Consider the following 27,368-nt stretch of genomic DNA (forward strand, 5'->3'; position numbering starts at 1 on the left):
ATAGTTAGAGCACGGGATTTACATTTAACTAATCATCATTTATAATCTGCATGAAGACCTGCTTTACTGTAAGTCAGCTGGCTTGATGTTAATTTTACTTGTAAACAGAAAACAAGGTAAGGTAATATGAAAAAAAGGTTTAATCTGCAAGAGAGCACATATTGCCACGATCATAAGCTTTGGTTTACAACCACAGCCTTTTAGCTTATAACAAGCATCTCCAACATTAAGCAGAATCCAAAAACTAGGCTGAAAATGAGAAGACTTTACAAGTTGTATCCACTCCAGAAGACAATGTGGAAAAGTTAAATTATAATTCACACATTACAGATTATTTTTATCAGGTGAATATCTGCAACAATCAAAATCAAAGTAAATAAATCAAACGACCATTAGTTTTTTTGATTACATTTCAGAGCTTAATATAATATTGCATACTAAAGAACAGACTTGCTCTTTGCAGCCAGCTACTTCTATTTAGCTTATTTTAGTGTTTGTTTTGTCATTAATATTAGCATAAGAGCATTTGTGCACTTACAATTTATAGACTGCAATTAGGAGACGCATTTCAATAGATTTAGGCAATTTCTATTAAGCAAGATAGTAATATTGTGTCAGTTCACAGTAGTATCTGTGAGCACCAGATGAATTCACTCTCTATATGACAGTGGCATCACTATTTTTATGGTCAGCAGAGAGAACTACAATGTGAAATCACACACAGACTTACCAAGAATAGTTATAATTGTTTTAAAAATAATACTTTCCATAAAGTTTAATCATGGGATTTTCCTTAATGAACTCCACAGAAAATATATTTCCAAAACCAAAACTATTATTTTATTTATATTTTTTCAGATACTCAACCGACAGTGAAGTTTTTATCAGTTTAGGACAATACCTCAAAAATTCAACAGTACAGGTACTGCACATTAAAACAAGAATTTTTTTTTAACAAGATTAGTACCTTCAACTATAGCTGTGCATCATGCATTACGTTTATTCTCAAAACAATAATTTGTCAAAAAGACAATACTTGCAAGCATATGGCTTAGGAGAAAAAAAATCAAGAAACATTACTACATGACTTTAAACATCAGTAGATTGCATTCAGACTACATGACTTGATTTTGTGTCTTTAAATCAGTGTTGTAGCCGAGACCAGCTCATTCGAGACCAATGTCAGAGAGGGCCAAGTTTGAGTCAAGACCGAGCTCAGAGAGGCCTAAACTAAATCATGCATTTTTTAAAATTTAAACTACCTACTACCTACATTAAAACAAACAAGCAAAAAAAAAAACCTTTTGAATGAGTCTAATAAGCTTTCAAATTTAAAAATATTCTAAATCTTTAATAATGCCCATCTGACGTGTGCATTCTTTTAGTGCAGAGAATAGTAAGTTTGGAAAGCCTGTCCTATCTCAATGTGTTTAAATTAAACAAATCAAAGTGAAACTGAAACACACCAGCACAATGAACAATTTCCCTAATACTAGTTTAGAGTGATGTTTTGGAATTAGCAACAGCTTTTGTTTTTTAGACAGTCAGCTACAGACGTGAATCTCTGACAGAAGAAAATTGACAGATACATTTTGATCACACAAAATTTTTTTTTGAGACATTGTGTGGTTGCTTTTATTTTTAATTTACACAATTATACCAGTTGGGGATCTTGCCATAAGGTGGAAGGAATACTTTAAATATCTTCTCAATCCTACTGACATGTCTTTAACTGAGGAAGCAGAGAAAGGGGATGCAGGGGTTGAGTCTCCCATCACCCAAGCTTAAGTGCCTGAGATAATTTGTAAGCTCCACAGTGGCAAAGCAGCAGGGGTTGATGAGACCCACCCTGTGTACCTCAAGTCTCTGGATGTCATGGGGCTGTCTTGGCTTACAACATTGCTTGAATGTCAGGCAGAGGGATAGTGCCTCCGAACTAGGCAAATGGGGTGGTGGTTCCCATTTTAAGAAGGGAGACTGGAGAGTGTTTTCAAACTATAGGGTGATCACAGAAAACGATACGAGTGATGGTTGAACCTAAGATCCAGAAGAAATAATGTAGAATTCATCCAGGCCATAGAAAACTGGACCAGTTCTATAACCTCAGTTGGTTCGTGGTAATTCATCTCTACTATTGTCTTTATTAGACACGGACTGAGGTAGTTTTCTGCCGAGTGTGATGCAGCAGGAATGAGAATTAGCACATTCATGTCTGAGGCCATGGAGCTTGACTGGAAAAAGCTAGCTTGTCATCTCCAGGTTGAATGAGAGTCCTTACCCTATGTGAGGGAGTTTGAGTATTATGGGGTTTTATAAACGAGTTAGGGAAAGGATGGAACACGAGATTGACAGGTGGATCTGTGCAGTGGCAGCAGTAATGTGGTCGATAAACCAATTCATTGAGGTAAAAAAGGAGTTCAGTCGAAAGGCAAAGTTCTCGATTTACAGATACATCTACATTCTGGGCTTGTCTCACCAGAAGGTAGGCCTGAGGAAGACCAAGGACACAATGGAGGTGCTATGATACTTTGCTTGCTTGAGAATGCCTTGGGATCCCCTGGAGTAGCTTGTGGAGATGTGTCTAGAGAGAGAGGGAAGTCGGGGGTTCTCTTTTGAGTCAGCTTCCCCAGCAACCAAACCCTGGATAAGCAGCAGGCAACGATGATGATGATGATGATGACAATTCTACCATCAAACTATTGAATAAATGCAATATCACTCCCGTAGCACTAAAATATGGCACTGTACTACTGTTATCCGCTGATATTCTCAAGCTGAGTTCTCTTGTGATATTGCTCAATGCTCATATATATTTACATAACACACAGCAGATTCTCAAAAATCTTGTTATATAATTTTTTTTAGCCAAAACCACCTAAGATGTACAACATAAACAACAGCCAAGATAACTGCAACTTTTATATTGTGAATATGTAACCCCCCTCCTATGCTGCAGTGTAATATTCAATTTACACTGATAACAATACAAACTTTAACATGCATGTTTGACAGTTTGAAGGGCTTGTACACGTAACAGACTTATTGGACAGAATATTTCATTCTGATGTGTGTCATAATTAAAGCAGTATAATCACCACATGGCCCATCCAATGCAAAAATCATGTATTAGTCTCATGCATGCATTATTGCCATGAAAAAATGTAAATTAAATGTCTTTACCATTTTTATTTTAATCCTGTAAAAGTAACAGCAATATATTACCTACACTAGATTATTGTGAAAGTGTTGAATTAAAAAAAAAAGTTATGTATGCAATGAGGAATAAAAAGAATGAAATCAAGTCACTGTCATTTTTGTTCACATCTGTAAAAGTAGCAGTAATAGTGATGCATGTCTCTGTGAATACCACTAATGAGAAGGAGATTATTTTTCTATCCATTCAGATGATGATTCCATCTTGTTATAGGTCAACCACAAGCTGACCTTAACATCATCTGACAAAAAATAAAAAAATAAAAATCAGTTTTCACACTGAAGCAGGGGGATTTGTCACTCTCAATTAGTGTTAGTGGGACAGCAGCACTCCTCTAAGGCTCAGCATGCAACAGATGGCCAGCAAACACCGTGATCATGATATCATACACCTCACAGTACACTCAGGCTGCTTTCAAATGCTTTTCAAATCGTTTTATATAAATACACACACACACACACACACACACACACACACACACACACACACACGCACACACGCACACACACACACACACACACACTTATCTCTTAGCGCCCGGTTGATAAACTCATTAAATAAGAAGACACAACAGATCAAATTTAACATTGATTATATCGCAGGGCAAGAAAACAAACTCATTTCAAGATGTGCTCTTATTTCATTTTCTAATTGCATTTTGATTATTTGATTTTATTAAATTATTATTTTATGATGGAAGAAACACGTACAGTTAGGTCCATACATATTTGGACATTGACACAATTCTCATTTTTGGCTCTATACACCAACACAGTCAATTTGAAATGAAATGATGTAATGATGAAATGATGACAAGATGTGCTTTAACTGCAGAATGTCAGCTTTAATTTGAGGGTATTTACATCCAAATCAGGTAAACGCTTTAGGAATTACAACAGTTTGCATATGTGCATTCCACTTTTTAATGGTCCAAAAGTAATTGCACAATTAGCTTCTAAGCTGTTCCATTGCAAGGTGTGCGTTATTCCCTCATTATCCTAATTACAATGAGCAGATAAAAGGTCCAGAGTTTATTTCAAGTGTGCTATTTGCATATGGAATCTATTAATGTCAACTCTCAAGATGAGATCCAAAGAGCTGTCAATATCAGTCAAGCAAGCCCTCATTAGGCTGAAAAGACTAAACAAACCCATCAGAGAGATAGCAAAAACAAGACATGGCCAAAACAACAGTTTGGAACATTATTAAAAAGAAAAAACGCACGAGTGAACTCAGCAACACCAAAAATCCCAGTAGACCATGGAAAACAACTGTGGTGGATGACCAAAGAATTATTTCCTTCGTGAAGAAAACACTCTTCACAACAGTTGGCCAGATCAAGAACACTCTCCAGGAGGTATGTGTGTCAGAGTCAACAATCAAAAGAAGACTACACCAGAGTGAATACAGAGAGTTCACAACAAGATGTAAACCATTGGTGAGCCTCAAAAACAGGAAAGCCAAATTAGAGTTCTAAAAAAGCCTTTACAGTGCTGGAACAACATCCTATGGACAGATGAGATCAAGATCAACTTGTACCAGAGTGATGGGAACAGAAGAGTATGGAGAAGTAGAGGAACTGCTCATGATCTTAAGCAGTAAAGCATGGCGTGTGCATGTATGGCTGTCAATGGAACTGGTTCTCTTGTATTTATTGATGATGTGACTGTTGACAAAAGCAGCAGGATGAATTCTGAAGTGTTTCAGGCAATATTTTCTGCTCATATAAAGTCAAATGCTTCAGAACTCATTGGAGAACTCACTGCTTCACAGTGCAGATGGAGAATGGCCCAAAGCGTACTGCAAAAGCAACCAAAGAGATTTTGAAGGGAAAGAAGTAGAATGTTATGCAATGGCCAAGTCAATCACCTGACCTAAATCCGATTGAGCAAGCATTTCACTTATGAAAGACAAATCTGAAGGAAAAATGCCCCAAGAACAAACAGGAACTGAAGACAGTTGCTGCAGAGGCCTGGCAGAGCACCACCAGGAAACCCAGCGTCTGGTGATGTCTATGCGTTCAAGACTTCAGGCTGTAATTGACTGTAAAGGATTTGCAACCCAGTGTTAAAAAGTGAAAGTTTGATTTATGATTATTATTCTGTCCAATTACTTTTAATTAATCCCTTAACAAATGGGAGGCACATATGCAAACTGTCGTAATTCTTACAGCGTTCACCTGATTTGGATGTTAATACCCTCAAATTAAAGCTGACAGTCTGCAATTTAAACACATTTTGTTCGTTTCATTTCAAATCGATTGTGTTGGTGTATAGAGCCAAAATGTTAGAATTGTGTCAATGTCCAAATATGTATGGACCTACTTGTATGTGTTTAAGCATGTTTAAAATTCTCTAAGATGTAACTTGTGTGGAGTTGCTTTACAGAGAGCAGCCATGAGTTATGACTCGGTGTAAAGCTGACATAAGAGGCATTTTTCACGTTGTTACTGTATATTTTAACTTTACCAGTTATCAGTTCATCTGTAGCCTTATACGTTTACTATAAAAAAATTATGTAAAACACAACTCCACCTTATAGATATTCAGCTTGATAATATTAAACATTGATTTGTAGTGGTTCCTAAAGAGATAGTTCACTCAAAAATGAGAGTTTATTCACTATTTACTCATGTGGTTTCAAACCTTTGTGAGCTTCTTTCTTCTGCTGAACGCAAAAGAAGATATTCTGAAGAGATCTGAAAACCTGTAACTATCTAACTTCCTTATACCAGTTTTCCTACTATTGAAGCCAATGGTTACAGGCTCCAGCTTTATTTAAAATATCTTCTTTTTTTGTTTAACAGGAGAAAGAAAGACAAACCGGTTTGGAACAACTGAAGGGAAAGTAAATTCTAAATGAATTTTCAGTTTTCTGTAAAACAAAACCCTGTTTTTTTGTCTTCTGACTTTATTCACTCACTGTCTAGTTGCTCAAACTTGCAGAATACTATTTCTTCTGTTGAACACAAACATGATATTTTGAAGAATTGCAATTCACCACATAACATTCTCACAGTATGTAAAGTTAATTACTATACTGTTACTATGCTAATAATTATGTTAACATCCACATTTTGTAATTCTAAAGTGGTATTTTGAAAATTATATTAATGACATTTTTATATGTATTTGATATATGTAGACTTAGTATTGACATTGCTATTTTATATTTTGTACCATTGGAAAACCGCACAATGACGAAGATGGGAATTCTTGAAACAGTATAACCAGCAGCAGTTTGATGAATGCTAAGAACTCTGTCAACCTTGCTGAATATCTGCTGTGCTGCATGGAAGAGGAGATGGTGCTCAACAATTTACAAGACTTTATAAATGCATTTTGTTGTGCTTTCTGGATTTTTCTACTCAATGTGGAGTACAAATAACAAAGACTTTCTAAACATACACAATAAATATTTGAAGATGCAGCTTCAAGTGCTTAATTTTTTATTTTTTTAAAGATGTTTAATGCTAATGTTTAACCATTAAAATGTTTTAAATACACCAGCTTTTTGTATATTATTAGAATTAAATGCACATGACTTGTGAGGTTTACTTTGTAGAAATGTTTAATGTATTTGTTATTTTAAAGTATTTTTTACAATAGTGCCTGTTATATAAAGATGAATAAATAAATGCAGCAGTGTGTAGTGTATCACTATTTTTATATTTTATTATTCATTTTCTTTTGGAATAACGGAATAAACAATTAACTAAAGTTGCATCAGCAATGTACAGTAAATTTACCAATGTAAATTTTTCAGTTAAAACCAAAAAAGGCATTCTACAACTATTTAAAATATTAAATTGGACCAATAACATGATTGGGCAGACTTTTCAATTGGTTCCACACATTATTTCTCATTGAGCCAGTGTTGACAGGTTGTTGCTCCAATTGCAGAAGGTCAATTTTCCGAATTTCATTTGGGCCAACTGAAAAATTTTGATGTGACCAGTCACTATAGAATTATGAGTTTGAGCAGTAAATTTTTTTACAGTGCTAAAAAATTGTTTTATAGACAAATTGTTTACTCCATAAAATAACCCTAGAATCAGAAGCTCCATATTGACCATATTTGGAATGGTCATCAATATAAATGAGCTTTGCACTGACCAGGTTTTCAGTGCTCTCTCTCCCTTTTCTCTCCTCCACACATACAACACGATGTACTCTGCAAAAATCATGAGAATATTTTAACAAATGGAGTACAAGCCTTGTTATCTTTTTAACTTAAGGGGTAGAGAGGTTTATTTTACTGTGATTGAGTGAATGAGCAATCTTAAATAAGCCACATGTTTTGTTTTCTGTCGAGTTCTAAAGTTATGACTGGTTGAGCCATTGCTTAGTAATGCATAAAAAACAAACTACTGCAGCTGGCTTTGACTTTGCTGTGTCTCCTGTTTTCAAATTAAGAGTCCAACATACAGAGTAAGTTTAATATAAACCTAGATACACATAAAAATAAGGGAGGAAAATGAGCATTGTTGTAATCTCAAAATGCAGCCTGGGGGCACGCATATTATGCACTCTGTGTTATGACTGCTGATCTAATGATGCATCAGCTCATCAGGTCTGGATGACGTAAACCCCAGCCTAAAGTACCTGCAAATCTTGAGGGCATGCCCATGAGGAATGCAAGAGTCTCTATTGTGTTCTGATTGGCCTGCTTTTAACCAGGGTTTTACACTTGTGGAATTGAGGCTCACAGTATGGCCATTTCAATGTACTGAACTCTTATTATTTGACTATGCATAGGTATACCCAGATTTTCTTTATAGACCACCATTAAACAAATGAATGCAGAGCTGGTGACCATAAGAACAATACCTCGAAAAGGAATATGCTATTTCAGGTTAAGCTCAGATTAAATTGCTGATTTGTCTTTTGATAAAAATTGTACATTAACATAGCTGATTTCGTGCAGCAGAGTGTCTGCAAATAATCAACAAATTGACAGATAGACACTTTTTTGTTTGAGTTTGATGTGCTGACCCAAACTGAGTGATAAAATAAAGCACATAAAAACATTTTATGGAAGATAAACAATAAAAGGAAGAAGAAATTCAGATCATAGCTTGACTGAGACCGAGGTATATTGGATATGCCATAAATGATGATGCGATTATTAGCAACTTTTGACTTTTTAATGAATCAGATGGACTAAGAATCATCTCTTTAAGGGATGTCCATCTCACAGTTACTGAATCGATGGGTGAGTTAATATAAGTGACCGAGTTATTTCCCTATGTGAATTTAAAATCACATGAAATCACATTTGAAATGCTTTGTTGCTGGAAGGGCATCTGCTGACAGAGTAATTAGCGGTTCATTCCGCAGTGGCGACCCCTGATAAATCAGGCACGAAGCCAAAGGAAAATAAGTGAGTGAGTGTATTTGGAATCAGATTGGGTGAATTTAAACAAGGGATTTTGCTAGAAATAAAGCTCTATAGGGGCACAGGCCCTATTACTTTTGTGACCTTTCTACATTTCCCTTTGTTTGTAGTGATATTTCTAAATAGCATTATACTAATGATCTGCTAATATTCAGTCAGCACATCTGCAATGTAAGTCTAAGCATGATTCCTAAACAAAGAACAGAAATCAATCCTAAATGTAACTGGAAACCACTGTACTGGTGTGGTGTGATACTCTAAGATTTTTTTTTATAGGATTATCTGATTTCTGAGACGTGACTCTGGTGGCTGAAAATTAAATTCATCAAGTCTAACCGCCCTGACTTATTTCTCCTTTCTGCTTCATACAAAAAGGGTCCATGTGGCCATGTGTGGCAGTAAATGGGGTCTAGCAATGCCCTTAAACATATTTTTGCTGAAATGTTGATTGATTTGGCTTCTGTGTGGTCAGCACTTCATACATTCACTTCGCTGAACAATCAGAACAGACGAGGAGCCCAGACTCTTGAGAAATTCATAGGTTGAATAATAACTGAATGGCTGCATGTATTCTATATATGAAGTTAGATTTCCATATCCAACTTTATTTGCATGCATAGACTACACTGAAAATGTTTTTTTTTTTTTTTCTAATATATGTAGAAAGAAACAGGAACTTCTACACTATATTGGTTGTAGTGTCTTTGTGATGATGAAAAAATAAATTTTATAACAGTTATATTTTTAAATCTATTACAGCATAAACTGACCAAAGCCAACAATTCTAATACATATTCAGTAATTATATTTTTCTCCCTCCTCTTTGATTGTGGAGCAGAGATTCAGCCACGAACTACACACCAAATACTTCTCTGCATACCATATTTAAGCAATACAGTAAACCACTATTCCAAACATCCTATTGTCATTCTCATCGGAAGGATTTTGACCAGTATGAAACTTGCAACTGGGCTGAAATGTTCTTTCACTGCCACCTAGAGATAAACTACAAAAGTGCACTTTATTTGAAAAATTATAAAACAATGATTTCCAGAATAATGTAGGGCTGTGATTTATTTTTGCAAGTTTTAATATGTGGTATGTAACAGTCACTTTTCATTATCCAATGAATTTCACAAGAATAATATAAAGTCCCTATCTACAATCTTTTCCACTGTATAAGTTTGATACATAAGTAAAATTCTGTAAACACTCTTCTATCTATTCCACTCATCCATCATATGATCTGTAAACCCTCTTAAAATACCAGCTATTAAAAAAAATCATAAAATAACTAAAGAGATAAGAAAAGTGATGATAGAGGGTGTTACTGTACCATTCTGCATGGCCTCATCTTTCCAGCGGGAGTTGCATTTGTCTGCTTGCTCTAAAATGAATGGCAGAGGCACATTACATTTATTTTTAGCAGCATTTAGAAAAAAGAAGACTGACACAGCACATTGTAGCGTGTGTATGAACATATATTATTAGTAACTATATGTCTGTATTGTTTTTTTTAACTACAAAGACTTGAAAGATGATTCAATAAAAACACTTTTCAACGCAGAATTGTAACACCAGAAAAGCATATCCTTCATGTAAAAAACCTTTTAAAAAACTGACCATGAGAAACATTAAACGCTGACTTGAATATGCTAAGATAAATTTAGAAAAAAAAAAACTGCTAAGGTTATCACAGGTGTTTAGTGTAAATCTGTTAACTTGTGTTAACCAGGTAACCTATCTGTTTAGTAAAGCATACAGCGGGCTTCCACACAGGTTTCTGCACCTTGTTTATACACACTATGAACAGCAGCTACGCTAATTATTCTTTTTATTCTCCATTTCCACCTGGGGATACTCTTCCCGAGGCCCTCAGACTATGCAGAGTCACTGATTCGATCCAAGACCCACGACGAGATGATCCCAAGGTTTCCATATCCTGGACCAGGCCGTATCCTGAGCAGCTACTGTGGTGGTCATGGAGGAGTGGAGAACATGAGACTGATTCCTGTGACGCTCCAGGGACAGACGAGTCTTCGCTGAGGCCAGCTTCCAGCCTCCGCCGCTGAGACTGCAGCTCTGCACAAGACGTTTGGCCAGCGGAGAAATTAAAATGGTCGTGCCCAACTGAGTCTGGTTTCTCTCAAGGTTTTTTTCTTCACTTTCGCCAATTAGTGAAGTTTTTTTTCCCTCTCTGCTGTCGCCACTGGCTTGCATGGTTCGGGATCTGTAGAGCTGCGCATCGTTGGATTTGCTCTTCAGTGTTTGGACTCTCAGTAGTGATTATTAAACCACACTGAACTGAGCTAAACTGAACTGAACTTAAACACTAAAAACTGAACTACACTGTTCCAATTTACCATGACCTTTTATGTGAAGCTGCTTTGACACAATCTACATTGTAAAAGCGCTATACAAATAAAGGTGAAAGGTGAAAGTGTATGTTGCCATTTTGTTCCATAGTTACTTATTACTAAATAAATTGTGCTTCTGTCAAAGTATTATATATACCGTTACATAGCCTATAAAATAATATAATCTACCATTTACAGTATTTCAAAACAGAAGTTCTTAAGGTATGATAGCTAACATTAATTTTAATTTAGGCTTTTGTTGTTGATTAACAGTAATGTGGACAACGTGCATAATTTTTTCTGCTGTCATATTAAAAATAAAATTCTTCCACCAATGTGAAGTACTTTTACTTTAGACTCAGATTTGCTGACTGTTAAATATGAGCATTCTAACATTGATACATGCATTCTGCTTATATGTTCAGCAAGAACATGCTGAATTTGAAAAAAAAAAAAGCATTCGTGAGCTGAGAGAGTAACGCAAGTATTGAGTTTCTGATGCATCTGGCACTGGAATCTTTAAACTCATAAAACCTGAAGCATACCAGTTACAGCAGCATTAAATGTGAAAGGGATGCTGTGAACTGTGAAGAAATGAACAAAGTTAACATTAGAACTGCCACCGGGTAATGTCATCACTGTTTTTCAAATGTACATATCAGAGCTTAAAACAATAAAACCTTTAATCAGTAACTGAAGGCTGATCCAGAGCCTTTGAGACACAATGCACAATCAAATTAGAAGTTTAAGCCGACTCATGAATGATCAAATTGTATCGGTGTTGTTCTCTTATTTAAACAATAAATTATAAGATTAAACAAATGAATAATTAATTAGTTGAAGCTGTGTGCTTGAATTTGGCATCGCATCATGGATCATAAGCGGTGTGATAAATTAATATCATTTATTATTGTCTAAAAACACCAATGGCAAGCTGCCCATTCTTAAAAAAATGCTATCGGTCTTCCAACAATTTTTGAGTGTCATAAAGTCAGCAGCTTGCCTCCATCATTTTATTTACTGAACTTACGTGACATATTTATTTTATAAATACATTTATTATTTGTATTATTTATTTATTTTTAACAGTTAAAAAGAAACACAGGACTGAATGAAATAGTGTGTTACTTTGTTTTATATAATTAATAAAAAGTTTAGTACAATATATTGCAAGCATGATTTAAAGATAATATGCTTGTATGTAAAATTACTAAATACATTTTAAAATTAAGGTTTAATATTAAAAGTATTATTTACATTGTTTATGTAGGAATAATTTGATAGTGATAATGATTTATATAATTGCTGCATGACTTTAAAACGTTCAATGAATGTGCCCAGCGCGAGTCATTTAAAGACGGGAGTGTGTGCCATGGAAACGGAGCAACTTTTTTTTTTTTTTTTACAAAAAAGTGCCCTGTGGTTTCAGGTGTGAAAAAATAACCCCCTATAACAGAATAGAAGATCCGGGATTTGTACATTTCTGAAGGGAGCTCATCACAGTGATGCAGGATACATAGGTAAGCCGAGAAAGTTTATTAATGTAATTCATATGCAGTCATCCATAACATGTCTATATCATTATGCATCTGTTACAAGTCTTTATTGCAGTTATTATAAGAAGATTTGACATTGAAATATAAATGGGTGGTTTTCTAATTTTCATCATGACTTCACACTGAAAAAAATTATTCAAAGATGATTCCTTGGATTTGCTCAAATTTTTTACGTTAAGTGATTGTAAACAATTTATTTGGGCTGAATTTAAACAAACAAATTAAGTTAAACATTATTAAATGTAATTTGTTTGTTTAAATTTAACAGAAATAAATAGTTTGTAACAGTTTTGCATGCAACACTTTTTTGTCTCATGATTATTCAGAGCTTATTTAATAAGCAGATTTTCACCAGATTGTTTCAGATTTTTTTTTTTTTTGATGTTTAATGTTAATAAATGGGCTTAACCAATAAAATTGTGATTTAATAAGTTCAGAGTACCTTGTGTGGAATGGTAATATTAAGGCGGCATTACACTATGCTGTTTTTGACATTTTTGCACGTCTGTAAATGATTTCATTACACTTCAACTTTGTCTATATTTTGAGAATTAAATTCATGTAAGGTACAGTTTGTAGAAATGTTCGATGTATTTTTATTGTATTCTGTAGTTCATTTGTAATTTATGTAGTTAAAAAATTTAATAAATGTGTTTAGTGTATCATTATTTTGTGTATCAACAGGGAATAAACAATTTAGCAAAGTTGATATAGCAATGTAAATTTACTGGTATACATTTTAATTAAGGAGAAACCAAAGAAGCATGCTAAAATTGTAGAATATTTAAACAGGCTATGGCTAACATGATTGGGCAGACTTGATGTTTTTTCAGCTTAACACAATACTTCTTTTTGAGCCAATGTTAACAGGCTGTTACTACAACTGAAGTAAATCAGTTTGCAGAATTTCATTTGGGCCATTTGAGCAATTTTTGTTCTTTTTACAGTGAACAAATAAGCATATTAGAATAATCATTTGACACTGGTGGGTAACAGGTGGTGAGTATTAGTAGACTGTCTGCTTAATATCTGTTGATACTGCTCCTTCAAAAGACATTTAACTGACTATAAAAACTTTGCAAGTACATGTCAACTTACACTAACAACAACCTAAAACCCAACCTAACAGTCTACTTATAATCTAATGAGAATTAGTTGTAATGTAACTTAAATTCAACAAACGGACCATCAAAATAAAGTGTGACCGAGTAATGATGCTGAAAATTCAGCATCAGATTATAAGTTACATTTGTAAAATGTATTAAATTTGAAAATTATTATTTTAAACTGTAAAAATATTTCACAGTTTAATATAAATGAAATTATAATATATTGAGCATTTTGAGTTGCCAGGTGGCTGTCCCAATCACTAATCCCTAAATTTCAACTCATTAACCTGATCTTGAAATAATTAGTGCATTTTTCACTGCTTTTAAAAATGTATTTTTAGATTCTTTTTAAAAAGTGAAGTTAATTTTTTTTTATTTATTTTATTTATTTCAAATAATGTAGTTTTGTTAAAAAAAACATATGCCCGCATATTTATGTCGGTCATTACTAAAATGCTGTAATTTTTAGTCTAATGGCTGAGACTGTTTTTTAATCATGCCTCTATTGATCAGGAATTAATCCTGTGCCCCATTTTTTATAGCTGCATTGTGCAAAGATCGGTACTGTCGCTTAAACTGTCGTTAACTATGAGGAATGTCACTAATAATTTTTTTTCTGCAAATAAAGATTAAAAAAAAAAAAGAACAACAAATAACAAAAAAGTATAAGATATATCCTTACCTGACAGACATTGAAAAAAAAAAACTATCTTCCTTTTTTAATTTATTGATGGTGGAAACCATTTCAGATTTTTCCAAAAACAAATAGATGCTCTGTGTTTGCAGTTGGTTTTTATATTAGAACAGAGCTAAAGTGTAATTAACTTTTAAACATTTTGGCATTACCTGACATACTGCAGTATATTAGGCCTTAATCATCATTCTTTTGTTGTCCACAGACTTGCTGATATCTGACACATACACACAGACAATTGATAAATAAGAGATCATCAGAAAGAAATAAGTAAAATAAATAAATTAATATATAAAAAAATACTGTATGTGGCCTACCTCGTGCTTTGTGATTTTGAAGTTGACCCAGAGTGGTATGAAGAAGCAGAGCCTAAGGAAGAGAAACAGATTTAAAATTATGCAAGTAAAGGGTAAATAACTGTGACAATAAGCATTTACAACTTGACACAACAGGGCACTAACACACACACACACACACACACACACACACACACACACACACACACACACACACATATATATATATATACACACATATATATACACCTGTTCAAAAGTTTTAGACCAGCAAGGTGTTTTTTTTCTTTTTGATGGAGTGCCAAAGACAGGGCAGCCAGAGCCAACGCTCTTGCCAGCTGTAAATGCAGAGCATTATTGGCAGGGCAGCCAGAGTGGATAATTACACTCTTGCTAGCGGCAGTGTGGATGCACAGTAAAGGTACAAATGCTGCCACTGGGGCAGTACACTTTCTAAAGGTACATATTACAAAAATGCAAATAAAATGCACATTTTCTCACTATTTACTCCCTCTCAATCGGTTCCAAACGATTGTGAGTTTTTTTTTTCTTTTGAACACAAAAGAAAATTTTGTTGAAAAATTGTTGGAAACCTGTAGCTTTTGGCGTCGATAGTAGGAAAAACAAATACTACGGAAGTCAATGGTCAAAGGTTTACAGTGTTCAACAGAAGAAAGAAACTCAAACAGGTTAGGAAAAAGCAAAAGATGAGTAAATGATGACATAATTGTCAGTTTTAGGTAAACTATCTCTTTTAATGGTAAATATTAGAATCTCAAGAGTTTATATTAGTATCTAAATGTTAGTATCTAAATGTTTCTTTTGAAAGGGTACCACGCCAATTACACATTTATTTCTACGTGTGCACACGATCCTTAGAATAATTCTAATAAGCTGATTTGCTGTTGAAGAAAACATTTATTATTATTATTATTATTATTATTATTATTATTACTATTATTATTATTAAATAACTAGTGATTAACCAGACGTTTTTGTCTATGCAGACCAGTGCATTATGGAATATGAGCAAATTCCTTGTCTGACTGTAGGTGCTGCTTACAGAAAAGAAAACCCTGATTATCGCATGGTAATAGAGCATTGAGCAATTTTCCATAACTGTCATCTGCTTTTTTAAATAAAAATAAAGGAAATTAAAAGAGTATTGACATGACTTCAAAACAAAAAATGTTGGAAACATACAATGGAAAATTATGGAAGTCAAAGGCAACTGATTTACAGATTTTTTCCAAATATCTTTTGTGTTCCACAAAAGAAAGAAACTTGAACATTTACTACAAGTTAATAATTGTTTTTGTGAGAAAATTAATAAATTATATCTTTGAGCACAAATGTTGTAGAATGAGTTTTATGCTGAAACTTAAATGACATACTTTGACTCTTTTTATATTTTAAAAATACATACTTTTTCAAACTACAAATATTCTTCCAATACTTATATAAACTTAACCATACTTAGACTATGCAGAGCATAGTTTATACACAGATAAACTGTAAATTAGAGAAATCATTTTGACTAAATGCCTGCCAAAATGGAAAGGAATGCTATGGGTCAGGTTTGATCTGGGCTTCTCTGTCATGTTCTGTTTTCTGTCTGTTTTTTCAGCTGTTGGCTCTTACAATCAGTGTCGATGCGCACGCATTACACACCTGCTGCTCTTTTGCCCCAATTTCCCCCTCTACATATACCTGATCTTTATAGAGGCTTATTGCCAGATTTTATTTTTGAACTTTAAAATGAACTTATTTTGGTCTATCCTCTGTTCTGCGTTTTCTGTCCAGCCTCGACAAGGAATCACAGGCATCTTTTGACTGTAACAAGGAGACTGACATAGAGGGATCCATTATGCAGTATTTATTAGTCACACAGTCAAACATCCAATACGCACTAAGGTGTGAACACACATCAACAGTAATCAATAATGGTCTTGGGGCTGGCGGCTGACAGACAGAGTGATTTACCAGGCATAGATCAGTGGCAGGCGGAGTGGTTCAGAATCCGTTAGACAGGCTTGGGTCGAGGGCAGGCAGCGTGGTTCAGTCAGTGTATTAAGCAAGGGTCGTGGGCAGGCAGAAGGCAACTCAGTCAGAAACAGTCCGGGGTTATTCTCAGAAGATCAGACAGGAAAGAACGCTCAGTAATGCTGGCCGGGGCTAAACAAGACTTTGCAATGAACTGGTGTTTGAGTGTGGCTTATATAGGAAGCGTGGGTCGTTAACTAGATTCAGTTCAGGTGTGTGCACAATCAGTTTAGATGGATGATGTAATGCTTAAAAGTCCGGGTATGGTGACCTCTGCTGGCCAGTGAGGGGAATGACTGGGACCGAGTCGGTAACAGAGCCCCCCTCCAACGAACGGCTCCTGAAGTGAGAAGAATCGCGATGCCGGGGTCTTCCACAGGGGCGAGGGGCCGGCATTTCCGGGTGTTGCAAGTGGAACTCATTCACCAGAGTTGGGTCGAGAATGTCCTTACGGTTGATCCAAGATCTTTCCTCCGGGCCGTACCCCTCCCCAATTTATAAGGTACTGTAGTTGTCTCAGGATCTCAGGATCTCGTGGATCCGATAAGCCTCCTCTCCGTCGATCATGATAGGCGGGGGACCCTATTCACCAGCTGCCTCCTCCCCATCCACCTCGGCTGGACCAACAGCAGGCTAGGGCTGAGTTTCTTGCAGGGTAGCTTCAGGCGAAGATCTCGAGCGGATAGCCACACCCACTGTCCTGGGGACTACGTGGGACCAGGACAACGTGGGACCTCTAGGGGTTGAAGCAGCCCGGCTGGACGGTGACGGGAGTGTTTAGCCATCTGACAGGAAGAGCATTTGTTAATGAAATTGATCACATCTTTATTGATAGATGACCACCAGTAGCGGGACTGGATTAGTTGAACTGTAGCTGTGCTGCCTGGGTGACCGGAACTGGGATGGTTGTGGACTTCAGCAATAAGTTTTTCACGAAGCAACGGGGAAACAAAGATTCTGTTCTCGGGACATGCCTGCGGAGTAGGGTTTTGTTCAGATGCCTGAATGATTTCATTCTCGATATCCCATTGAATGGGTGCTAGGATTAAGGGATCCTTCAAGACTGGCTCGACATCCTCAGCCAATGTTTCTTCCTCCGAAAGGCGAGAGAGAGCGTCCGCCTTGACATTCTTGGAAACGGGGATGTAGGTGACTTTGAAGTCGAAGCGAGTAAAGAATAGAGCCCACCTTGCTTGTCTAGGGTTTAATCTCTTGCAGGACCGGATACATTCGAGGTTTTTGTGGTCTGTAATCACGGTGAATAGGTGTTTAGCGCCCTCAAGCCAATGTCTCCACTCCTCCAAAGCTGCTTTCATGGCTAGGAGTTCGCGATTGCCAACGTCATAATTTCTCCCAGCTGGGTTTTGCCCAGTTGCATGGGTTCAGTAGGATTCTCAGGAGATACAGGACTGGGAATGACAGAGCACAAGGGATTACGGGTGCAAAGCAGATTGTCTAACCTGATTGAAAGTTCAATGAGCTGGTCCAATGTTTTCCCATCATCACGACATGCCATCTCCTTTTGCAGTTCCGGGTTAAGAGCTTTCCTGTAGAGTGTCTTAAGAGGATCATCAGCCCAGCCCATTTGCGCTGCCAGTGTGCAGAAATGCAGAGAGAATTCCGCTGCAGGACGATCTCTGTTGAACACACAAAAGCTCCTCACCAGCATTACGACCACCCTCAGGATGATCGAACACAGTGCAAAAACATTTGAGAAAGTTGTTAAATGTGGGAAATATCGGGGTGCTGTCTGGCCAAACTGCAGTAGCCCAGTCTAATGCTTTTCCCATGAGCAGTGAACATACAAAAGCAATTTTACCGTTCTCATCCTTAAACAGATGGGGCTGTTGGGCGATAAACAGTTTGTACTGAAGTAAAAAGCCTTTAGCTGGGTTACCTGAGAACTTATCGGGGAATGCCAAATGAACCCCGGAAACAGTCTGGGTCTGTGCAACAAATAGTTGACTTGGAGAGTAGTTGGCGGTGAGTTGCGCTGTGGGAGCAGCTTGTAGGTGTTGCAGTGATTTCACCAATTCATTTGTTAGCTGGGTTAAATGAGATAACTGTTGCTGATGTGTGGTTAATACCTGAGCTTGAGCTGTAACTTCGTGGGACAAAACCTGTACGGCTTCGGGATCCATGTTGGGCGAAGTCTTCTGTAATGAGGAGACTGACACGGAGGGATCCATTATGCAGTATTTATTAGTCACAGTCAAACACAAACATCCAATACGCACTAAAGTGTGAACACACATCAACAGTAATCAATAATGGTCTTGGGGCTGGCGGCTGACAGACACAGAGTGATTTACCAGGCATAGATCAGTGGCAGAGTCTGTGTATAAAGCAAGGGTCGTGGGCAGGCAGAAGGCAACTCAGTCAGAAACGGTCCGGGGTTATTCTCAGAAGATCAGACAGGACAGACTGCTCAGTAATGCTGGCCGGGGCTTCGCAATGAACTGGTGTTTGAGTGTGGCTTATATAGGAAGCGTGGGTCGTTAACTAGATTCAGTTCAGGTGTGTGCACAATCAGTTTAGATGGATGATGTAATGCTTAAAAGTCCAGGGATGGTGACCTCTGCTGGCCAGTGAGGGGAATGACTGGGACCGAGTCGGTAACATTGATATCCATGACCTGAGGGTCCTTGAGCAGTACAGTATATATCCTGAGTGATAAAAAAAGAAATTTTTTTGATCATAACATTTTTAAAAAATGTCTCTTTAGATTTATAAATTTCTTAAGAAGTGTTTATCCCATTAATATCCTTAAAATATTATTTGTTATGTTATTGCAAGATGCTTTTTTTTGTTAACACTTTTGGGTAGGTAAGGTTTTTGTAAGTAGGTGATATGTTCTTTTCAAACAATACAGCCGCACTAAATAGAAATGAAAGTGCCACGAAATGTACAACAAACAATTTACTAATATTTTATTGAAATGTTATCCCTCACTCCACTTACACACTCACTCATTTTCCTTTGACTTAGTCCCTGATTTATCAGGATTTGCCACAGTGGAATGAACCACCAGTTACTCTAGCATATGTTTTTTTTTTTTTTAATCCAGCCTCAACCCAGCACTGAACCGAACTCGTGAACCGCCCAGTACTGGGAAACACCCATACACTCTCTCATTTAAATGCACACACTCATACCTTCTGGCCAATTTTAGTTTATCTAATTCACTTATACCGCATGTCACACCCGGAGAAAACCCGGGAAGACATCGGGAGACCCAACAAATACAACTTGACCCAGCTGGGACTCAAACCAGTGAACCTCTTGCTGTGAGGCAACAGGGCTAACCACTGAGCCACCGTGCTGCCATGAAATGTTTACAGTAAATTGTTTTCTTTACAATTTCTTATTGTACTATTATACATATTCTTTTTTCTGTATCCTTATTCAATCAAGTACTGTTACAGATGTCAGAATGTGTATCATACTCAAATCTTATGTCCACCATTTATCTTATCAACTTCATTTCACAAAAGCTAAAGCTGAATTAGGACACTCCGCTACTGTACACTCTGCTGACCCCCCTTGATTCTGTTTTCAATGTGTCACTGGTCAGAGTGCAGTATGGTGCCTCATTTTTTTGTAAATAATGATGCCATCTGTTCTTTGGGAGCCTGTGTGAGACAGAGAGCTGCAACATGGCAAAGGCCATTCGAGGAGAGAGCAGCCATGCAGAAAGACTAATGTGTGAACTCAAACACACGCACAAATGCTATGAAGAGCTGCACAGGCTTCATTGTCCTTCTAGTTAGTTGAAGCAAAACTGCCAATCAAATCAGCACAACAGGAGCACAGGTTAATAAAGCACAATGTCAAAAATATAACAGGGCTGTTTTGACATAAATTGCCATCTATGTTTCTTAAAAAAATATTTGTCTGTGCCATTAAAGAGTGATGAAATCAGGCTGTAATATCAGTTTAGTCTAAAATATACAGGACACACTACTAGAGTCAATAATTACAACACTTAAATACATGATTAACAGTTGGTAAAGGAAGATTTCTGTTCGAATGCTATAAAAAAATCACAGTACAATATCTAACCTATATAGGATTGCATGTTTTAAGTGAATCAGATACTTACATAAACTAATTTAATCAGAAGTCAATTGACTTTTGTCAGATATGGACAAATTTTTTTGCCATTGTACTCTGTATACCCAGTCTTGCCTGACATGATTGTTCCCCTTCATAAGGGAACTTCTACTTGTGTCTGTATAAACAGACTTTGGGAGAGCTTAAGACAACCAATCACTTCTGAAGATAAGAAAACGGGCCAATGAAATGCCAATTGAATTGGCGGAGCTTAGCTACACAGCTGAAACTGATGAGCCAAGTAGGGCTATATCAGTCAGCTGCTGGAGCCAGCTCATCAGAATTGTTGCTTCAGACCCGACTGAGACTGAAGAACCCTTCTGCTGAGCTGACTTCCAACGCTGAAGGAAGCACGGAAAGACGTTTAAGCGGCGGTCGAGCTGGGTTTCCCGTTCCCTTGCCGTTTCGCTGGTGATATAAAAGAGCAGTTTCTACAAAGAGCAGAATTCCCTAAGAGAGCAAACGGTCGTGTAGTGCATCTTTTTAAAGATGTCGTTTCGACCGTGCGTTTCTGGATGCTGTGGTTTCCTCGCCCCGGATGACAGGCACGAGTACTGCGTCACATGCTTGGGGGTCCGACATGTTGATGCGGTGCTCGCGAACAGTTCTTGCCCGCATTGCGATGGCTTGACTGTTGCGCAACTGAGTTAGCACTCGGGCAGGCTTGAGGGTTACAGTGGGGGCTATTCCATCGCCTTCGGGCGTGCGGACCCCTCGCTCCTCATCAGTGCACTCTGTCTCTGCTTCGAGTGCGAGCGCTGGTCCATCCCTCGGGTTGGCTGCGCTTTCATTTGATGACACCGGAGACGTGATGTCCATCGCTGCATCGGAGGGCGGGTTGACATGCTTCGATGAAGATCCGGACCCGCTGCCACCCTCCGGGGTTTTCAGTGTGGTTTCGGATCTGGAATCGGACATGTTAGCCGTGTTATCCCGGGCTGCTTCGGCTGTGGAACTGGAGATGGCTTGTCCCCCAAAACCGTGGCCGGACCGCTTAGACGGGTGCTACGTGGGGGCGAAGAAGGCAAGCCCTTCTAGACCCCCCGTCCCCTTCTTCCCGGAGGTACACAGAGAGCTCACGCAGGCATGGAGGGCACCTTTTTCTGCTTGGTCCTCGTGCGCTCCCGCTCTCACCTCCCTTGATGACGGAGCGGCCAGGGGATATGAGGCGATTCCCCAGGTGGGGCATGCTCTGTCCGCAAAGCTGCTCCACTCGTCTCACATGGCCAGAGCCTACACTGCTGCGAGCCAGGCCGCCTCCGCTCTGCACGCTATGGCCACCTATCAACGCTACCAAGCCGAGAAGCTGGCCAAGATGCAGGAGGGCGGTTTTGCCCCAGGCTTGCTGCATGAGCTCCGCACAGCAACCGATTATGCTCTCATGACTACCAAATCGGCTGCTCGTGCCCTGGGGAAGACGATGGCCACATTAGTGGTCCAGGAATGCCACCCTTGGCTGGCTTGGCCGATATGAGAGACGTTGACAAAGCTTGGTTTCTTAACGCTCCCATATCCCAGGCTGGCCTTTTCGGCGACACCGTCGGGGAGTTCACCCAGGAATTCTCCGCGGTGAAAGAGCAGTCCAAGGCGATGGGTGAAGTCATCTATCAGCGGGCTCAGAAAACTGCTCCTCCCACTGCCCCTTCCGCTGCGGCTGCTACTCGCTGAGGGCGTCCACCCGCGGCTTCAACATCTGCTTCGCTTCCGCTGCCCGCTCCACCCACCAAGCGGCAATGCCGAGCCTTCCGCGGGACTGCAACGCCCCCACCCCAGGTCGCCGCTAAGTCCGGCAAACTGACTGCGAAGCATTCCTGGGATGGGCCATTCGGAGAAAAGGGGACCTGCTCTTTCCTCGGTGGGGGGCAGAGGATTTTAACATCAGTCCACAACGACTTTAAACTCATCGCTGCCGGCCCCTGGGCTGGCGGCAACCAAATTTCCAAAAGAGCAGTTTTCCTCTCTCTCCGGATACGCAAACCCGAGTACTGCCAGTCTGGGACGCTTCGCCTTCCAGCTCGCAGCACCGGGACCCTTCGCCTCAGGCCCTCAGAGTGCAGCAGAACGGACTCCTTTCTCTCACTCTGGCCTCACCGCGGGATCCAGGGAGGAAAGTAAGAGAAATTCTCTTATTTTCAGCTCTTCCTCGGGACACACCGCTTTCCAGGATGAGCACTCCCATCCCGAGCTGCCTCTCCGCTGGCATGTCAGTGATCGTTCCGATGGTGCCATTAGCGTGCGCTCTGCCAGCCTGGTTAGCGCTGCCCAGCGCATCGCGGTGGCTCATATGGACGGTCAGACTCGGCTATGCGATTCAGTTTGCTATTCGCCCTCCCAGATTCACGGGTGTCCTTTTCACGAGGGTTATCCCCGAGAGCGCCCCTGTCTTGCGAGAGGACTTTGCGGTCCTCTTGGCGAAGGATGCAATCGAGCAGGTCCCTCCAGCCGAGATGGAGTCCGGCTTCTACAGCCCGTATTTCATCGTGCCAAAAAAGAGCGGGGGGTTAGATCTGCGCAGACTGAACTGTCATTTACACTAAATGCCTTTCAGAATGCTTATGCATAAAAGCTTGCTTCAGAGCGTCCGTCCACAGGATTGGTCTGCAGCCATAGACCTGAAGGACGCGTATTTTCATGTCTCTATTCTTCCACGCCAGCGCCCCTTTCTCCGGTTTGCTTTCGAAGGACGAGCGTGGCAGTACAAAGTCCTCCCCTTCGGGCTCTCTCTATCTCCGCGGGTTTTCACCAAGCTCGCGGAGGGTGCTCTGCGCCACTGCGGCTTGCGAGCATCCGCACAACTATCTTGACGACTGGCTCATTCTAGCCTCCTCTCGCGATCAGTTGATTATGCACAGAGTCAAAGTGCTACGGCACCTCGACCAGTTGGGGTTTCAGGTCAACCGAGAGAAGAGCAAACTTTCCCCTGTGCAGAGGATCTCTTACCTCGGGCTGGAGCTGGATTCGATTGCTATGGTTGCACGCCTCTCCGAGGAGCGCGCCAGGCTAATGCTTTCCTGTGTAAACGAGCTCCACAGGAAGATAGTGGTCCCATTGAAATGTTTTCAGAGGCTCCTGGGGCATATGGCATCCGCAGCCGCGGTCACGTCGCTCGGGTTGCTTCATATGAGACCACTTAAGCGTTGGCTTCGCTATCGAGTCCCCAGATGGGCATGGCACGCAGGTACGCACCGGGTGCACATCACTCTGCTGTGTCTCCGCACTCTCAGCCCCTGGACGGATCTGGCTTTTCTACGGGCCGGAGTGCCCCTAGGGCTAGTATCCAGGCATGTTGTCATAACGACACATTCCTCCAGCACGCGCTGGGGGGCCGTGTGCAACTAGCATGCAGTCGCAGGTTCGTGGTCCGGACCCCGTCTGCATTGGCATATCAACTGCCTGGAGCTGTTGGCAGTGTATCCGCTTTTTTTCCGGTGATGGAGCAGAAACACATGCTTTCCCAACGTACTGTCGTATTTCCAAAATCCCTAGTCTATATTAGCTCGGTAAAAGCACACTTACGAACCCCGATTTAAAACTTTTATTCCCATGTAATGGTAATATGTTGGGCCTAGGGGACGTTGGAAGGTTGCACTCTTGGTGATGTCAGTGCGCTCATGCTTTGGCTTGGCAAACTACACATCAGGAGCGCGACAGGCTTAGCTGCTGTGGCGTTTCCATACAGTCTCCCAAAGTCTGTTTATACAGACACACGTAGAAGTTCCCTTATGAAGGGAACTTCCTGGTTGCGTACGTAACCCATGTTCCCCGAATAGGGAACGGAGACGTGTGTCTCCACTGCCACAGCACCTGAGTCTCCAGTTGGGAGCTGAGCAATCGGCTCTTCAGCAGGCAAATTCTGATGAGCTGGCTCCAGCAGCCGACTGATATAGCCCTAATAGCCCCAGAACCCTATGTCAATTTTCTAAATGAGTTTTCTGATTTTATCTCTGACTTACTAGTTAAAACTGATAAAATACTAATTGTAGGAGACTTTAACATCCACATAGATGACGCTAACGACACATTAGGGCTCACGTTTATGGACTTACTGCTCTCACTAGGAATAAAGCAAAATGGTATTGGTCCAACCCCTCGCCTAAAACATACACTAGATCTAATTCTGTCTTATGGAATTGAGGTCATTGATGTAGACATTATACCACAAAGTGATGATATTACAGACCACTACCTCTTACTATATAAGCTGTGTTTACCTGAAATGAGCAGATCCGCTCCAATATATCGCCCTAGTAGAACTATTGTTCCATCCACCAAAGATGAAATTATAAATAACTTACCTGATCTTTCTCTACTTCGAAATGCACCCGCAAATGCAAATGACCTTGATGTAGTAACCAGCAGTATGGATGCCATCTTTACTAGCACTCTAAATACCGTGGCACCCATCAAACTAAAAAAGGCTAGAGAGAATAAAACTACACCATGGTATAATAGTCATACCTGCGCTCTCAAAACAGCAACCCGTGCCCTGGAACGTAAATGGAAAAAAACTAATTTAGAAGTCTTTAGAATTGCATACAAAGACAGTATGTCCAGCTATAGGAGGGCTTTAAAATCTGCCAGTGCTGAGCACAAACTGATAGAAAATAATCATAACAATCCTAGATTCTTATTTAACACCATTGCTAAATTAACAAATAATCGGTCATCTTTGGAACAAAAGGTTCCACCGCAAATTAGTAGTGATGACTTCATGAATTTTTTCAGTGATAAAATAGAAGGCTTTAGACAGAAAATAGGAGATATTAAACTTTCTGCACCGCCTTATACTTCAGATCCAGTAAACATGCCACTGAATCTAAATAATCTACAGTGCTTTAAAATCATAGAACAGGAAGAGCTAGACAAAATTATAAATAGCTCTAAATCAGCTACGTGTATATTGGACCCAATTCCAACAAAGTTATTGAAAGAATTGCTACCTGTTATAGGAGAACCTCTTCTTAACATTATCAACTCTTCTTTATCTTTAGGCCATGTTCCAAATCCTTACAAGTTAGCTGTTATTAAACCTATTATTAAGAAACCACAACTGGACCCCAGCAACTTAGCTAATTATAGGCCTATTTCAAATCTTCCATTTATATCCAAAATACTAGGAAAAAGTTGTTTCTGCTCAATTATGCTCCTTTCTGCAGATGAACAATGTTTTTGAAGTGTTTCAGTCAGGTTTTAGAGCTCATCACAGTACAGAAACTGCATTAGTGAAAATAACCAACGATTTACTCTTAGCTGCTGACCAAGGGTGCATCTCGCTATTAGTTCTACTCGATCTTAGTGCGGCATTTGACATCATTGACCATGGTATCCTTATTAATCACTTAAAGTCTACAGGTGTCCAGGGACAGGCCCTACAATGGTTTAAGTCATACTTATCTGACCGTTACCAGTTTGTGAATATTAATGGACAGCCTTCACAAATCAACCCAGTAAAATACGGGGTGCCTCAAGGATCAGTTTAAGGCCCTTTGCTGTTTACAATATACATGCTACCCCTGGGAGACATTATTAGAAGACATGGAATTAGCTTTCACTGCTATGCAGATGATACTCAATTATATATTTCAACTAAACCTGACGAGACGTCTAAACTGTCCAAGCTAACTGAGTGTATTAAAGATGTTAAAGACTGGATGACCAACAATTATCTTCTCTTAAACTCAGACAAAACAGAATTATTACTTATTGGGCCTAAATCCTGTACACAGCAGATCTCACAACTCGACCTACAATTAGAGGGATACAAAGTTAGCGTTAGCTCTACTATAAAAGATATGGGTGTCATATTAGACAGCAGTTTAACTTTTAAAAATCATATATCCCATGTCACAAAAACTGCTTTCTTTTATCTGAGAAATATCGCTAAGTTACGAAGTATGCTATCCATCTTAGATGCAGAAAAGCTAGTCCATGCTTTTATGACTTCTAGGCTGGACTACTGTAATGCTCTGTTTGCTGGCTGCCCAGCATCCTCTATTAACAAACTTCAATTAGTACAAAATGCAGCTGCCAGAGTTCTTACCAGGTCTAGAAAATTTGATCACATCACCCCAATTTTATCCTCCTTACACTGGCTGCCTGTTAAGTTTCGTATTGAATTTAAAATATTGCTTCTTACATATAAAGCTTTAAATAATCTAGCTCCTGTTTATCTAACCAATCTTCTGTCTCGCTACAATCCAACTCGCTCTTTAAGGTCTCAAAACTTAGGGCTTCTGGTAGTACCTAGAATAGCAAAGTCGAGTAAAGGAGGTCGAGCCTTCTCATTTATGGCTCCTAAACTCTGGAATAGCCTCCCTGATAATGTCCGAGGCTCAGACACACTCTCCCAATTCAAAACTAGATTAAAGACCTATCTGTTCAGTAAAGCATACACTTAGTGCACCACTTAGGGGGCTTCCACACAGGTTATGCATCTTGTTGATATACACTGTGAACATCAGCTACGCTAATTATTTTCTTTATTCTCCATTTCCACCTGGGGATACTCTTCCCGAGGCCCTCAGACTATGCAGAGCCACTGATTCGATCCAAGACCAACGACGAGATGATCCCAAGGTTTCCATATCCT

General features: G+C 39.2%; 1 protein-coding gene across 10 annotated transcripts in view; it reads right to left on the reverse strand.

The window, feature by feature from the left end:
- The window catches only part of thrb (thyroid hormone receptor beta), a 184,771-nt gene that overhangs the window by 11,902 nt on the left and 145,501 nt on the right, over positions 1-27,368 (reverse strand). For 9 of the 10 annotated variants that reach the window (XM_056479724.1, XM_056479722.1, XM_056479720.1 and 6 more), the window contains 3 exons: positions 14,645-14,696; positions 14,480-14,544; positions 9,948-9,998 (listed from right to left, as the gene is read on the reverse strand). In XM_056479724.1, the coding sequence (XP_056335699.1) occupies positions 9,948-9,998; positions 14,480-14,486 (58 nt within the window). In that variant the 5' untranslated portion in view covers positions 14,487-14,544; positions 14,645-14,696. Of the gene's footprint in view, positions 1-9,947; positions 9,999-14,479; positions 14,545-14,644; positions 14,697-18,126; positions 18,166-27,368 lie in introns of those variants that run through there. The other variant, XM_056479721.1, reaches the window with a different exon arrangement.

Source organism: Danio aesculapii, chromosome 19 (assembly GCF_903798145.1).
Source record: "Danio aesculapii chromosome 19, fDanAes4.1, whole genome shotgun sequence".
Taxonomy (NCBI): Eukaryota; Metazoa; Chordata; class Actinopteri; order Cypriniformes; family Danionidae; genus Danio; species Danio aesculapii.